This window comes from Phacochoerus africanus, chromosome 7 (genome assembly GCF_016906955.1).
Source record: "Phacochoerus africanus isolate WHEZ1 chromosome 7, ROS_Pafr_v1, whole genome shotgun sequence".
Lineage (NCBI taxonomy): Eukaryota > Metazoa > Chordata > Mammalia > Artiodactyla > Suidae > Phacochoerus > Phacochoerus africanus.
In genome coordinates this window covers 80,420,559-80,436,607 of record NC_062550.1, presented here as the reverse complement: position 1 = coordinate 80,436,607, position 16,049 = coordinate 80,420,559, and the positions used below count along the sequence as shown (strand labels likewise).

General features: G+C 39.0%; 1 protein-coding gene across 1 annotated transcript; it reads left to right on the top strand.

The window, feature by feature from the left end:
- Positions 1–228: 228 nt before the first annotated feature.
- Positions 229–3,433, top strand: LOC125131426 (uncharacterized). Its single transcript, XM_047788028.1, has one exon. It carries the CDS (start codon positions 1,606–1,608, stop codon positions 2,050–2,052), a length of 447 nt encoding a protein of 148 aa, XP_047643984.1. The 5' UTR covers positions 229–1,605; the 3' UTR covers positions 2,053–3,433.
- The last annotated feature ends 12,616 nt before the right edge of the window (positions 3,434–16,049 follow it).

The following is a 16,049-nucleotide window of genomic DNA, read 5'->3' as shown; positions in this document are numbered from 1 at the left end:
GGCGGCGACGGCGGCGGCGGCGGCGGGGCTGGGGCAGGCGGGGCTGGGGGTGGGGAGGGGGAGGTCTGTGTGGTGGTTTGTGGAAAGCGGGGTGACAGCGTGTATTCCGGCCGCAGCTCCGCTGGGCCCTCGCACACATTCACGCGCGGCCTCGCGGCCGGGGCGTCCCCGGGCAGAAGGCACCGGCGGCAGCCGAGCCGCTGCGCGCCACCCGCCTGCTTCCCTCCCCGCCAGCCTCCCTCTCTGCCGGCTCCAGCGCCGCCACAGCCGGGCAGCCAGCGCCGCACAGCGACCCCCGAGGGCCGGCCGCGGCACTGCGCCTGGCTCCACACCGCCCCGGCTGCTCCTCGCGGGGAACAATAGACTCGGCTCGCCGGGCTTAGGGTTCATCTGCAATGTGCCGCACATTTCACACGCACACAAAGCCGGCGGAAAGGGGGGAGGCGCGGGGAAACGGCCACTACCGGTTGTTCCAGGGTTAGGGGTGGAGGCGATGTTCGCGTCCCCGGCCCGGCTGTTGGAAGGGCCCCATTGGAGTCCCCGCCCGCCAGACAGAACCTGTGTGGCGCTCGGGAGCGAAAGGAAGCCCAGAGGGGCAGCTCCTCACGCTCCGCATCTTTTCACTGATCAGAATAAAGTCAATCTGTCAATTTTTTTTTTTTTAAGGTCTTAGAGAATCAGCTTTTCTGAGCCTTGTGCTGGTATTTGGGGGCCTGGTTAGCACATTTTCCATGAATTATCCACAAACTAACTTTAGCGAACTGTAAATGAAATACAATGTGAACTGTCCTAGTTCTGTAGAAATAGAGTCATGCTCTTAATTCATCTTCCCTTTGGCTTCACGTCTCAAACTAGATTATTCTGTGCTGAGTTATGCAAACAGTAATTAAACTGGTTGGGAAGCAATCTTTTGAACTTTGACGATAATAATTAACATTTGTTTTTTATATTAAGGTATCTTAAAGATAGTGCGCTTTAAACCACTATTGACTAAAACCTTTAATTTTTGCTTTCTCTGAAATGTCTCACATGCGACCTTAGTTCCAAATATTTTTTCTTTGAAGCTCAAAAAAAAAAAAAAAAGGCTGCTTAGATGGGAGACTCAACACCTCAACAAATACTACAAGTTTGCATTTACCAGCAGCTGGAGTCAGCCCTTTGCTACAAATGTTAATTAAGCTCCACGACGTGTGAAGCCTATTATCATTCCCATTTCTGTGACGGCCACTACGGGCAAAGTCACCGACAACCAAGGACACAGGCCAGTAAAGGTCTGGATGGGTTATTTCAGGTAGTGATTCCAATGAGAACATGTACTTGGTGGTGAAAAGAATTATGTAATATAGCCCAGCACGCTTCCGGTGCTCACTCTAGGAAACGGATTTATTTCGCAAGGAAAGTTTGTCTCTTAAATGGGGTCGGTTATAATAAGGCTATGGCTGGGAAGTTCCCGACACCGAAGGGCCAGTAAGTGCCTCGGAAGCCAGGGAGGGGCGGAGACCCAGGCTGGGGGAGTGTAGGAGCCCGGCCGGGCCGGAGGCGAGGGGGGGCGGGGCAGGAGGGAGACCAGGTCCTCTGTCCCTTCCCCCACCGGTCCGCTTAGGGATGGTGGAGATGTGGGCCGCAGAGCTGCGAGGCCCGAGCTGTGCGGATTCCCTGAACGCCGCACTTGCGCACAGCCCCTTACGTAACTGTCAGCGCCGGGGATTCCCTAGAGGGGGTCATTCTATTCAACCATTACACACACCCCGGGCTCCTGCCGCCGCGCCGCCGCCTCACAAAATGGCGGCGCCCATAGAGGAGACAGCGGCCGCCTCCTCAGCCCCATTTTGTGGGAGGCGAGAGATCTGTCAACATGGAATACCTCCGCTGAGGAAGCATCCGAGTTTGGAAATCCTGCTTAAGAATGGAACCGAGGGGATCTCCTTCGACGGAAAATGTCAGCGACTCCTACCACCTCCACGCTTTTTCACTGTTTTCGTTTTCTCGAAGGAAGCGCCCGAAGCTGCTGGGGTACTTGTAACTAAGGAGAGAGGAGAAAGCTGCGGCTGACTGCTCCCGGGACTTGCCGCGGCGTTTCCGTAGCTCTGGTTTCTCTTCCACGCTGCCGGCAGCTGACCGCGATCTCGTAGGAGGGTCGCCTGGGCCGCCAGGCCCGCTCCAACGGGACAGGGACCGGGCGACGCGGAGCGGCAGCGGCGGCCTGCGCCGCACCACTTGTGCAGCGAGACTTTTCGGTAGTTTTTAAATGCCAGAGTCCACAGTTCCGCCGGTTCCTTTCGCCAAGAGTCGCGGGTTTGGGGAGCTCCAAACGTCCCTGCTCCGGGGACTCGCAGTCGACCTGGAGTCCAGTTGCCGGAAGCTGGTTGCCCAGAGCCGGCGGTACTCAAGGATTCCCGCAGCCCCGGCGCGCAGTGTGGTCGCCGTCGGGACCCGGGCCCTGGTTGGTGCTGATGGGGCAGGAGTGGGAACGAAGGCACGTACCCTGAAATTTAAGTCGTCCGAATCGGGACCTAGGGTTGTATGTTTTAACTGTCTCAGGTTAAACGTTAGAAGGTTTTTTTCTGCTATCTCTGTGGTGGGCAAACCTAGTTGCCTTATTTTTTTTAATTCGAGGGGCAGAATGGAGGGGTGACGTTTTATATTTTTATTTTTCAAGCAGAGGATGTCACTTTTGAGCCACTGACTATTTGCTGTCTGTGTGTGTGTGTGCACAGACACATGTGTATGCAATAGTGTGTTTTGCTTCGCAGTACAGATATCAAGGGCTAGAGACCTGGGTGGGATTCTAACGTTTTGATGCCTTTAAAAATTTTTTCTTTAATGTGGTATGTAGTGGGAGAATTCACTCTGAGGGAAAAAAGGAAAATAATTATTTTTCTGCAGAAGTTGTCATCTTCAAAATGGAGTCCTAAAGGATATCTGATGGATAGAATTTAAAATCATAACTCTTTGGATATACTCTAGTCAAAAGGAAACAAAAACATCAAGCTTGATGTTTATCAGATTACTACCTGGTTCGATTTCCCCCAGACTAGTAAAATGTAAGACAAAGTAAACTGTCAACGGTATTTGCTTGTAGGAGGATTGTAAAGTTTTAAGGAAGGAAAAGATTCGTTTAGAACCCTTAAGTATGCATTAAACGAATAATTTATTTCAAATGTTTTGTCAATTACAAGTCATTTGTCTTGCATGACTTTTTTTTTTTTTGAGGTGTTTTCTTTATGTTGATTTTGACCCACAGATTTCCTCCCTAGTGCAGAACTGCAGCTTTCTGCAGGCTGCGCCTCAGTCACTAAGTTCCATACCCCTGTCCCCTGCGTGCACCTGCTTGCTACTCTTGGCTTGTGTTTGGCAAGATATGGTTTCTGGTCTTGTCTTTTCCCTTTGATGTTCTTTATATTTAATAAATTTGGTTACCACTAATCAAGAATACCCTGTCTTAGCACCCAGAGAATTTTCGTTAATGGAATTGCACTAACAGTAACCCTATTGCATAGTATTACATGTCTCTGTACCGTATTGCATTTCCTATAGTGGGCAGCATAGAGCAGGTGGATCCTGGAAAAGAAATGCTAGAGATGTATGACAGTTTTATAGTAGATATCATCTAATTGGATAAGATGTAAATAAAATGAAATTCATACTTTTCAAGCGTTAATGGAAAATATTCCTATAAAAGTTACCAATAATAGCGGAAATTGTCAAAACTCAATTTGTATAGTTTACTGTTCTGATAAGAAATGTTGATAGTAACTGCAAGCCCTGAACACCATAGAGATTTCTGTTATTTTTACATGACTCTCCAAGCCTTATCAGTTTTAATATTATTTAATCAAGAAGTTGTGATGTTTACAATTCCCTCTTTTAAGTAACTTTAAAAAACCATACCAAATTTCAAATCAAGCATGCCAGGTATGTGATTACAACAGCTGACATAACTTAATTGAGGAAATGATATGTTGATTCATTGGAGAAATTTTGGATTTTAGGTTACTCCCAGGTTTAAAAGAATTGGTTGAACAAGGCTATTGAACTTAAATTTATAATGATCTTAAGAAAGGAACTTTTGATAAGATGTGAGAATGCTTTCACCAGTTGCTGCTCTATCCTGTGTCTACTGCTGTGAACTAACTTGTCTTAGTGAATATTTGATTACAATACTAGAACTTAGATGTGGACTTTCCTTCAAAGACTCTAAAGGAGTCCTGATAACTAAGCTTTTAAAAGGTGAGGTAGTAGTACATTACACTGCTGATTAGGGTAATTATAATGTAGATATTCTGAATCTGCTATTGACAGATTGCTCAATGATCTAGCCCTGTAGGATTTGGTGTTTTGGGGAGTTTTTTTTGTTGTTGTTTCTTTTCCATAGGAATTAGAGGTTATCCTTTGTGCATAAATTCATTGCAATTTATTTTTTTAAATGATAATTTTCAACTAAAAAAAACTCTTTTAATAAGACTTAATGGCTAGAAAATTGAATTTTAGCCAATTATAATATTCATAGGAGAGGCAATCCCAAATGTGCTCTTTAAGGGAGCTGGTATCATTGGTTGTTAGGTCAATTATCTAATCTTGAATTTTTAAAATCGTTGTGGGTTTAAGGTGCTACATTTGTGTGTTCTTTTTTATTTCATCTATTTTGGTCAGTGAAAAGCAGGCCCCAAACTAACTGTCTCATTATTGTATCATCACAGTTTGTAGTAGATTAACACTTTGTTTATAGTATTTAATAACTTCTGAAAAACTAGGAGAGTGTAAATACTAAACAAAGGAAATAAGTTTTTTCAATGCAGATTACTAAATCATTGAGTAAATATTTATTGAATGCAAAATCTTGGGCAAAAGATGAAGGAAGAGAAATTGAATTGCCCCTCAAGGAAATTGTACTACAGTAGTCGGTTTTTCTTAACTGCTAGCTTTAAAAGATTAAAATGAAATATTCAGACCATAGGGTTCTTAATTTATAATACTTAAGCAGGATGTTTAACATAGACTTAAGTTCAAAATTCTGTTTAAAATAGACACAAATGTAATTGTCTTCAAAACAGCATTACATTAAGGATCTATGTTAGGATTAGTATTACTCAAAGTGCTGTAAAAACAATGCCATTTAAATCACATCCTTTGAAGATTCAGATCCACAAAAAATATGATTCCAGTAATTAAATTTAATTATGGGAAATGCAAAGGGGGATGTTCAGTGAATGTAAAAAATAGACTACTTGAGCACACAAACAGAAATTGTTTTAATGAATTTTGATTTTCTGTTTCAATTTTTTGGTACATTGACTCTTCTGACATTGCACTTTGCTATTAATTAAAAAAAATTAAACCCCAAAGACAAATTAATTCCATATTTAATGCAGATTTAATTCATGACTAGCTGTAAAGCTTAAGGAATTGGCAGTCTTTTTGGTGAAACAATAAAATAGGAATTAAGCAGAAATGCAAAACTATGTAATAATTAGGTTTCATAAAAGTATATATAGTTTTCCTTTTATAACTATAGGAGTCAAAATAGTATTAATATAATTTATTTAGCTTTTTTTCTCTGAAAACATACCACAAACTGTTCACATTTAGCATCAAAATTAAAAGCCACCATGGCTAGTGTTAACTGTTGAGGTTTATTACTATACACTGAGGGAAATTCTAACCATTAGATCAGTGGCAACACTTTTTTTTAAGGTGCTATGGTTCTTTGACATAATTTGTAGAACTCAAAACAATTCTTATTATCTTTGTGTGATAATGTACATGAGAAATACTTAAAAACAGTTAGTTCTTCAGGAGTACAAAATAACTGACAGTGTTTTGCAGTTAGCTGCAGTAGTTCCAAGTATTTAAAACAAAGTTGAAAATTTTAAGTATATTGTGCTACATTTTTATAACCAAATCTCCCTCTTATTAACAATACTAATTCTAATAACATTCATTAGTGATTATTGATAGACCAAATAAATAGGAAAGTAGGTCTTGTTCTAGTGTTTATTCATTTTAGCCACAATTAAAGACAGGTTTCCTCAGGGCTAATCAGCAGTTAAATGATGGTTCTCCTGTTCCTCTGGAAACAGAAAGAAACTTCCCTCTTTAGGGTATACAGGAATTTGCACTCTTCCCACTGAACTAAATCCATCCTTTACACTACCTTTTACTAACCTCAATTATTTTTTGTGCTGCATTAAAGTTGGGGGCCACCAAAAATAGGAGTAGTAGTATCAGGAGTACACTGCCCTGGGTGGGTTGGTGTGCACTGCTGATACTCTCCTTCTTACCCTATCTTTGTTCTCAATGTCAGTTTCTAAAGAGTTTTGAAATAATAGTATATTCCCAGCTAAATAAGAGAGTTAACTTGTGATGTTTATAGCATTCAAGGAATTCACAATCCCTGTGAAATGTGTTCATTGCATTTTTCTAGGGAGAAGGTCTTAGCAGACATGTGCATCTTAAAGGGCCCTGTGTTATCCAAAAACTATATTTACTAGAGACAAGTAGTAAGTTTAGAGGATCACCTCAGGGGCTGGTTTTTATTTTGTGTGTTGTTGGCCTCTAGAGAAAGGCATATTGAAAATTTAGTTAAGGAATATCATTTCAGTTTATCAAATTGTAAGAATTACAGCAAATAAGCAAAAATCTATTTCTAAAGAAAAACTACAATAGGTTTTTAAAGAAAGTTTAATAAAATGCATTTAATCATTGTGCAATTTGTCCTCTATTGAAAATGTATGGATAAGGGATTAATTCAAAATAGGCCCCTACTGTAATTATTCAGCTATCTAATTGGGAATACCTAAGGATACATATGAATTAATTACCATTGTGGCCATGAAAGTGTGAGCTTAGTGTTCATGGATGAAATTAATCAGAATGTTTCCAGAGATGTGGCCAGGTCACACTGCCCTCTTCCTTTCTCCTTTGTGTTTACTTGCTCTGCTACTCTTTGCTGCAGTTTATGAGGAATGTACCTAGGAGTTGGCCCAGACCTTGGTTTTATTGATATCTACAACAGGGCTACTTTAGGCCACAGCAGGTTCTTGTAACTTATCTGTGGCTCCAATGTATGATAACTGGAACTTTTAAGAATACTAACCTCAGAGTGCAATTCAGTATACCTTTTTTTAAAAAGTTAACTACTTCAGTCCTAAACTGAGCATATTTCACATTGCTCAATGGATATTTTATTTTAATTTATTTTTGCTTTTTAGGGCTGCACCCACAGCATATGGAGGTTCACAGGCCAGGAGTCCAATCGGAGCTACAGCTGCTGGGCTACACCACCGCTCACAGCAATGCCAGATCCTTAACCCACTGAGCGAGCCCAGGGGTCAAACCCGCAACTTCATGGTTTCTGGTTGGGTTCGTTTCTGCTGTGCCATGACAGGAAGATATTTTAATAGATATTTTAATACATTAATTATTTCTTTGCCCTTTTTTTGTTTGTAGATCCTTATATGCCTACTTACCCATATTCAGAAATCCCCCAATTCCATTGTCTTTGAGAGAGGGGGAGGGTTAGTGCTCCTTCATGTTTTACATATATGTTTACATTAAGACTTTGGCCCACTCCCTACTGAACCAAAGGGAAAGGGAATATCCGAAAGAAAACATATATTTTACTCAGACTCCAATAATTAGGCTAATGTAGTTGATTTATGTCATACATTGAGATCATTCTTAAAAGGTAAACATTTTACAGTAGGCCTCCAGGCTCACAAATCAGTGCTTTTTCTACAAAACATTCTTTCTGTCTTGCTAATGATATCCAATTTCCAGAATCATAGTGAGTTGTTAAGCAAATATGCATAAAACCATAAATTTATCTGAATCATTTATTATTTAAAGAATAGTATATAAAAATTTAAACAGAAATCATTGATCAGTGAAAAGCGATAGAAAATAAAATAAAAATAGAATTATGGTAAAATAAGCTAAAAGACCTTTCTTTAGGGAATTACTGGGGAAAGTGAGCTCAAATAGGAGGCCTGGGGGGCCTGCTGTATAGCACAGGGAACCATGCTCAATAATATTTTGTAATAACCTATAAGGGAAAAGCATCTGAATCACTGTGCCATACAGCTGATGCCATACAGCTGAAACTAACATGACATTATAAAATGTAACTACTTCAATTTAAAAAAAAAACTGCAGGAACTTCCCTTATCACTTACTATTAGACTTTCTTTGCCAATGTGCACCTCTTGTTTAAAAACCAGGTAAAAATATTTGAAATGAGTCTTTCAAAGCTACAACTTATATAACATTTATACATATCACTGCTGTATATAGACTAACATTTTAACCTCACTACAGTAACTTGTACAATTTTATAACTGCTAAATGCCCTACAAAAAGCTATCAGCCCATTGTCAACTGAAGGAAAAAAAAAAAGCAAACCCCAAAATTGAAAATTATGGTTTTTTTGATGGACTTACTGAGGACTTAGGCCCAGAAGACAGCCTCTCAGAGGGACTCTCAGAGGGACTCTTTGGAGCTGGAATATATAACAGTTTTTGCAACAAAAACCCAGGTAGTTGGAGCATCAAAAGATCACTGTTAATTAAAGAAAAACCAGACATCTCACTGAAGTTAATGTATTTAGCACTCTTCTCTATATGGGAAGATGTAAGAATTTGGGCTCACTGAAATCATTCCTCTGATATGCATCTTAATTATCTAGGGCTAGTATCCTGTTTCCCTCCCTCCTAAATCCCCTCAGGGTGAACAGTTGGGAGCTGCTGGAGTGACTGATGGCTTGATGGCATAACATTCTTTGTTTACTGATATAAGAGGGGACATTTTTCATCAACACCATGTAGATAGGAGTTTCTTCCTTAGTGTTTTGTGGTAATTGAGAAGAAATCAGCATTTAAGGAATATATTATTATTGTATTTTTTGAGTTTCCAAAGCCAGGAATATAAGAGCAGTATCTAGGTACAGATCCATTATTTTAGGAAAGATAGTTTTACTCAGTCTGGTAACCGATGCTTCTCAACTTATAATCAAGACTCAATAATCAAACCAGAAAGTTCAGGAAGAATAGAGTAGCAAGTATCAACCCTCAGAACTTGCTCATATCACATACTTGTCATTTTGGTGGTGGTCATTTGCCAGTCTTCTCTGATGAAAGAGAGATTAGCAGTCCTGGTTTCTCTTGTGTTGACTGGCAGGTCTCAAAGATTTATTTTCCAAGAAGAAAAGCAATTAGGGAGGTTTCTTGCAGAAGGATTTTCAGAGCCGAAAATCAGCCTTAAAAATGCTGTAGTTTTTGGACCCAGTTCGGAAGTGGCCAAGACCAAACCTCAAAGCATGAAAGCAAATGTTGGGTAGAGGAGACATTATACTCATTAAGAACTATCAAATGAATCAGAGGCAAGACTTCCTATTGACAGGCAAGTTAAGTGCTGTTTTCTGGAACTTTTAGTTGGTGCCTGGTGGGTTCTCTTGGAATAGGTCTGGAAGGTTTTTTGGACATATTTGAAACATGAGGTTGAAATTTCCTCACTAGAAGGCCGGAGTAAGGACAGAAGATCTGCCAGCTATCAGATAGACCCAGCGCTGGTCTGGTGATTCAAGTAGGAAGTGTCCAAGAAACTTTCTTCTGGAATGTTGTGTCTACAAGAAACAAAAGATTAATACTTTGCTTGATGAGTAAGAGAGTCATCTTCTTAAACAAAAAGCATAGATCCAATACAGAAGAGCTTTGTGCCTGACAAATAGGAAGACTTTTAGGTGAGGTACAGGCCATGTCTTCCACTAATGAACCTAGATGGGAATGAGGTGAGATGGATACCTGAAATTTTCCTAGGCCGTTAGTATTTTATGAGTTAAAAATAATCCAATATGATTGCTGAAAATTTCTTTTGAAAAATGAGAGTATGTGCCTGCCACTTTTGGTTTAGTTTCTTTAGAGTCCCATCTAGATATTACACTGTCTCTATTGTTTCTCGATGGAGGAACAGCAAAGGCTTTAAAAGGTCTGTAGGGCTTTATAAACTCCATTTAAATCTATCTGAAAAAGTGTATTCCCTAATTATTACCAAAATGCTATTGTTAGGTATTGGTGTTAAAAGACTTTGCCACGTCACGTCAGCTCTTGCTTATAAGTATGTTACTACCTATCCTGCAAAGGTACACATAATCGCTAAAACATATCCTCATGAAAAACACATATAATATTAACTGGAATATTTGCAGAAGGCTCCTAACGGGGGTGAATTGTATTTATTTATTTATTTATTCATGCATTCTTTGTTTTTTTTCCTTGTTTTGTTTTGTTTTTGCTTTCTACAGCCGCACCCTGTGGCATATAGAAATTCCCAGGCTAGGGTTGAATCAGAACTGCAGCTGCCGGCCTACCCCACAGCCACAGCAACACAGGATTTGAGCTGCATCTGCGACCTACACCACAGCTCACAGCAACACCAGATCCTTAACCCACTGAGCAGAGGCAGGGATCGAACCCATATCCTCATGGATACTGTTCAGGTTCATTACTGCTTAGTCACAAGGAGAACTCCCATTCATTCTGTCTTTAAATTTAATTTGCTACCTGATCTTGAAAAGGTGTAACATCTGAATGAGTTAGCAGAGAAAACCAGTTGGTTGATAAAGAGCAAGGAAGAGTGAAGGAGAAATCACCACAGCCTTACTTTAGTGAGAATAACATTTTGTAATAGCCAAGCTAAAGAGACTGTAAGGCCTGCTAGATGTCTTAGCTCCTTCAGAAGTGAGGAAACCTTTTCATTTTGCAGTTTTCTTCAAGAACTACCCCAAAGCTTGAGGTTAATCTGTAAATTATGACTTTTAAGAGGTAAAAGTATAATCTCAAGTAAGGATGGCACTTTCTGCCACCTAGGAAAACTATGGAGAAAGCAAAATCTTACTACTTTGTGTTGAAAAGAGACTGCACATCCAGAGACCAATTTGGTTGTTTTTTTTTTTTTTTTTTTTTCTGAGCTACCAGTTCCCTCTTCAATATTATACACAAGTGTTTTTAGTCATAGTGCCTGTTACTAATTTAAACAAGTTGAGATAGCAAAAACTCTTTAAAGTAGAAATCATATCTAACCAGAGATGTGTGTATAAGTGTGTATGACCATGTATTTGCAAGAAAAGGAATGTGCCAATGATTTTCTTCCTCATCTTAAAAAATAAATTTGCAAGAAAATTTCAGAAATCGGAATGTTATTTTAAATATTAACAAGGCGTCAAATTATTAAACCAGGCAATCAGAATCACAGACTTTAAAAGGTATAAGTTATTTTCACAGGCTATAGCAACACTGAAATTCAGAGGTCTGATAGTACTATTTTTAAAAAAATACTTGTAAAGTCAGTTTTATGACGTTGAATAGAATGTGTTTACTTTTCTGCAGTTAAGAGGAAGAGAGTGTATTTTCCAATTTTACTCTTGCTAAGATTCATTTATTAAAGGAGCAGTTAGAAGTGCCTAAATACTGGAGTTTATGTCGTGGCACAGTGGTTAACGAATCTGACTAGGAACCATGAGGTTGCGGGTTCCATCCCTGGCCTTGCTCAGTGTGTTAGGTATCCGGTGTTGCCGTGAGCTGTGTGTGGTGTAGCTTGCAGACGTGGCTGGGATCTCTTGTTGCTGTGGCTACAGCTCCGATTGGACCCCTAGTCTGGAACCTCCACATGTTGCTGGTGCAGCCTTAAAAAGACCAAAAAAAAAGTTTTTAATTAAAAAAGTGCTAAATACCAGATTTCCACAAGCTAACATCAAGAGTGAAGATCAGGTACAAACTTAACATTTAGAAGAAGGCAGAAATAATGAATGTTAACAAATGGAATACAGAACATGTAATGTCTTTCCTGTGCATGTAATTAGGAATATAAAGTTTATTGCAGATTAAAATATGTTTGAAACAGTCTAAATAGTATATATACTTGAAGTAGATTTTGGTAAAATGATTGTATATTTAAATCACCTGTTTCTTAAATTGTATGGTTATTTTTAGTCTTTATAGACCATAATTTACAGTTATAGATCATTTTCTGTGGTATGGGAAAGCTATTTGTTGTTTTCCCTCCTCCCTCTTAACTCTGTCTCTCATTGTTTTTATGATTCCCAAGAATTTGCAAACTTGCTCCTTCATGTTTTCTGAAAATGTGAAAAGTGTTAAAAATTTATGTTTTCAGTGCCCTAGGAAGTATGTAGGAATACATTTTTTAAAACCGTGTGCCCAAATCAGCATTTTCTAAAGTGTCATGATCTGTTTACAGGTGTTAGGTGAAAAAAGATGCAGTTACATAATTTTGTGAAATGCCAAATTAAGTTAAATTTTTTTCTGTAAGACTTAAGGTGCCCAAGCCTTCACTTATTCTTTGTAATCCCATATTACATATAACCAATATAATGCTCAGTATATACTTTTGAATAAGTTAATACACATCTAACAACTCCAAAGTTCATTTTTTTATTGTTTATCCTTTTGAATTTTATTCCATGTTCTTTGAACTACCACTCAAAAACATCAACAAACATTATTTTTAAAGTTCTGCTTACTAGATAGAATTATCAAATATTTCAGCTTTCTCAGGAGTTCCCGTTGTGGTACAGTGGGAACTAATCTGACTAGGAACCATGAGGTTGCGGGTTCGATCCCTGGCCTCGCTTAGTGGGGTAAGGATCTGGCATTGCCTCGCATAGTGGGTTAAGGATCCGGCATTGCCGTGAGCTGTGGTGTAGATCACAGACTCGGCTCGGATCTGGCGTTGCTGTGGCTGTGGTGTAGGCCAGCAGCTTGAACTCCGATTCAACCCCTAGCTTGGGAAGATTCGACCCCTAGCCTAGGAACCTCCATATGCCACGTGGCCCTAAAAAGATTTAAAAAAAAAAAATTCAGTTTTCTGTAAATTACATCATAACCTGCACCTGAACAAACCTGAAATCATAGCTCTACTTTGAGGAAAGTTCATTTTTAAAGGCAACCCTAATTAAGCTTTCTGATTTGCTAAAGTTACTGTAAAATAACTTGTGTATTTTCTTGTATGTTATTTTTTCTTCTCCATACTTAAAACTAGAATATTTTTGAATGTTTTACTTTGTAGTTTTATACTTAGGATAGTGACCAGTGCTTTTTATCTTGGTTGAAGAGATGTAGACTTAGGCACATAATAGATCTGTTCATATACCATGAAGCATTTCAAAATTGCTAGGTACAGAAATCAGAGAATTCACTGGCACCTTTGTTTCACCCTAAAGTTTACTTCTCTGGCAATCTGAAATGTTCTTCATATCCTCCCCTTCACTCTTCATTCCTACCTCCCAAGAAGACAATTTGTCTATGTTCCCATTCCTTTTTGGAGTCCATAATTTCCTAAAATTCATGGGGTTCCCAGATCCATTTACTGTTGCCTCATGTTATAGATCTTCTACTGGTGCTTTCCCATGGATTTCCTGACTCCTTGTCTGCCAAAGGCTCCTTGGAGTTCTTGAGGATTGTCTGGATGCACTAAAGAGTATTAAGTTCACATATACCAAAATGAAGGACTTCATTACTGTGCAAATAGTGATAGGCCCTCAGACCTCTGAAAGGAAGACATTTTGGAGAGTTTTAGTTACAAAGGATGATGTTTATTTATAGGAATGTAGTGAACTCTGTCACCTTTCTCATTAGGAGAAAGGGAAATTTGTGTATTCCTTGGAGGCTTAGGAGCTTTTAAGATCCTCAAAGAGTTTTGTGGATTTCAGTTGGATATTTTATTGATTTAAAAGACCATAGTCATAATATGATTTCAGAAGCAAATGGATAAAGAAAAAATATATGAACAAATTCTTTTTTTAACTGAAAAAAATTTGGCCACACCCACTGCATGTGGAAGTTCCCCCACCAGGGATCAAACCCCTACCAAAGCAATGACAATGCTAGATTCCTAACCCACTGCACCACAAGGGAGCTCCAAGATTTTTTGAAATAAAAGAAGAACAGGAAAGAGTACTATTACCTCATCATTAAATCAGTTTTAAGATAGACACATTTGGAATGACATGCAAAACATGTTTTCTTAATTGGATTACAATGCTTTTTAGAGGACCTTTTAATAGTGTGAAATGTGTATTTTGACAATATAGGCATCTTTTTCGCAGAATTTTGTAAAAATTTCCTGTGTAAGAGACTATTTGATACAGAAAAGTGTTCCTAATGAAAATTAGAAGATTTCCTGCCTTGAAAGCCTTTTAACATAGGGAATATTCATGGAGTAGCATAAACGAATAACAGGAGAATCCCTCACTGTCCTTTAGAACCAGATGTTGTGTTGCTTTTGTTTTCGTTTATCTCCATTCATACTACTGTTGATGGAAGACGATCAATCAGGCAAAGAGATGTGCTAAGACAGGAGGCTGTGTGAAGAAGTTTTAGAGACATAAAAGTTTTGGAGTTCGTGAGTGATGGGAGGGAAGAGTAGACAAAGAAACACTTCTACTATAATTTTAACAAGGAGTGTGATGGAGGTGTTGACTGCGCCTGGAGAAGTCTGGGAGCTTTATGGAATGGGGAATATTTGAGTTCATCTTAAAATGTTTGTAGTGGTGGGGAAGGGAGAGCAAAGGTATGTGAAGGCTCAGAAGCATGAAAGTGTTTGGCATGTTTTGGGGATGGTGACTAGCCCACTGTGGGTGAGCCCATTTTGTAGGGGTGTAGGTGAAAAAGAGTAGAAGCCAGAAAGCTATATTTAGGCCAGTCTGGGAGAATCATCTATGATGTTAAAGACTTTGGACTTTTTCCCTGAAAGCTGTTATTCTCCACCATTTTTTTTTGGGGGGGGGTCACATAAATGATAGGTATACATGTATACAAGGATTTGTGCAATTCCTAGGCCCTAGCTTTTCCTGCAGTCATTTCCATCCCATTCGAGCATATGAGAATAGAAGAAAGAAAATTAGTGTAGATAATTACAGGCAAATACAGATTTGACTTTTTAAACATGTTTGACTTTTTAAATTATTACTGTGTGCAACTGGTGGAAACAGTTGTCTTGACAGTGGTTGGAAACAGGAGGAATATAGATAAACTACTATCATAGCATAATAGGAGACTTGAAGTGAGGGCTTCATCAATAGAATGAGAGGAGAGAGGATGGATTCAAGAAATAGTGCAAAAGTAAATTGTGAGGATTAGACTAATTTCCAAGACATCCATATGCTGCATGGGTCAATTCTTGTTATACTGCTTCCCTTCTCCCCCTCTGCTCAGGCACCTGCTCTCTATCTCTGTCTTTGCTCTCTCTTTCTCTCTCTCTCTCTCTCTAACACACACACACACACACACACACATCTATTGCTGCCATGGCCATTACTTCACCCCCATTCTCCCTTAAAACAAGACATTTTGCTGCAGCTGTTTTTACATGGGGTCATGCTTCTTTGAAATGGCTGCTTAAAAGCACACACACTTTTTTTTTTTAATGAACAAGTACTCAACAGATACCCTTATCAGATATTCCTTATCCTTGATCATCTCATCCTCCTTTCCATCTCTGAATTTAAAAGTACAACTTAGAGAAGTGAGGATGAGTATCTCTTGCACATATACTTAGGATGTTTGGTTTAAAAAACAAACAAAAAACAAACAACAAAATGAACACTTTAAAATGTCATGTGTTTGTTTGCATTTTTTTTCCAAACACATTAGTACTGATTTTTTTCTCCCTCATTCAGAGGCGCATTTCATCTGGAGACTTATTCCAGCTTTGTGTTGTCTTTCAAGGGTGTAACACCTGAAATTGCCTGTTGTATTCTTTGTGCAGGTAAACCCTGCTTTGGTGTAAGAATAGAATTAAGCTTTCTAGGTTTTTTTTTATTCTTAATGCTGAATAATTTGGTTGGTATTTAGATTTTAGTACCACATTGGTCTAGTAGTTTTAAGCAATGATTTATAATATATAGTTCACAGTTCATCATAACATACAGAGCTTAGAGATCAGCCAATCCTACCTACATGTTTTATAAATGTGAAACTGGAGATCAAAAGCAGTTAAATATTTGTCCTTGGTATCACAGCAAGTTAGACCTAGAAAAC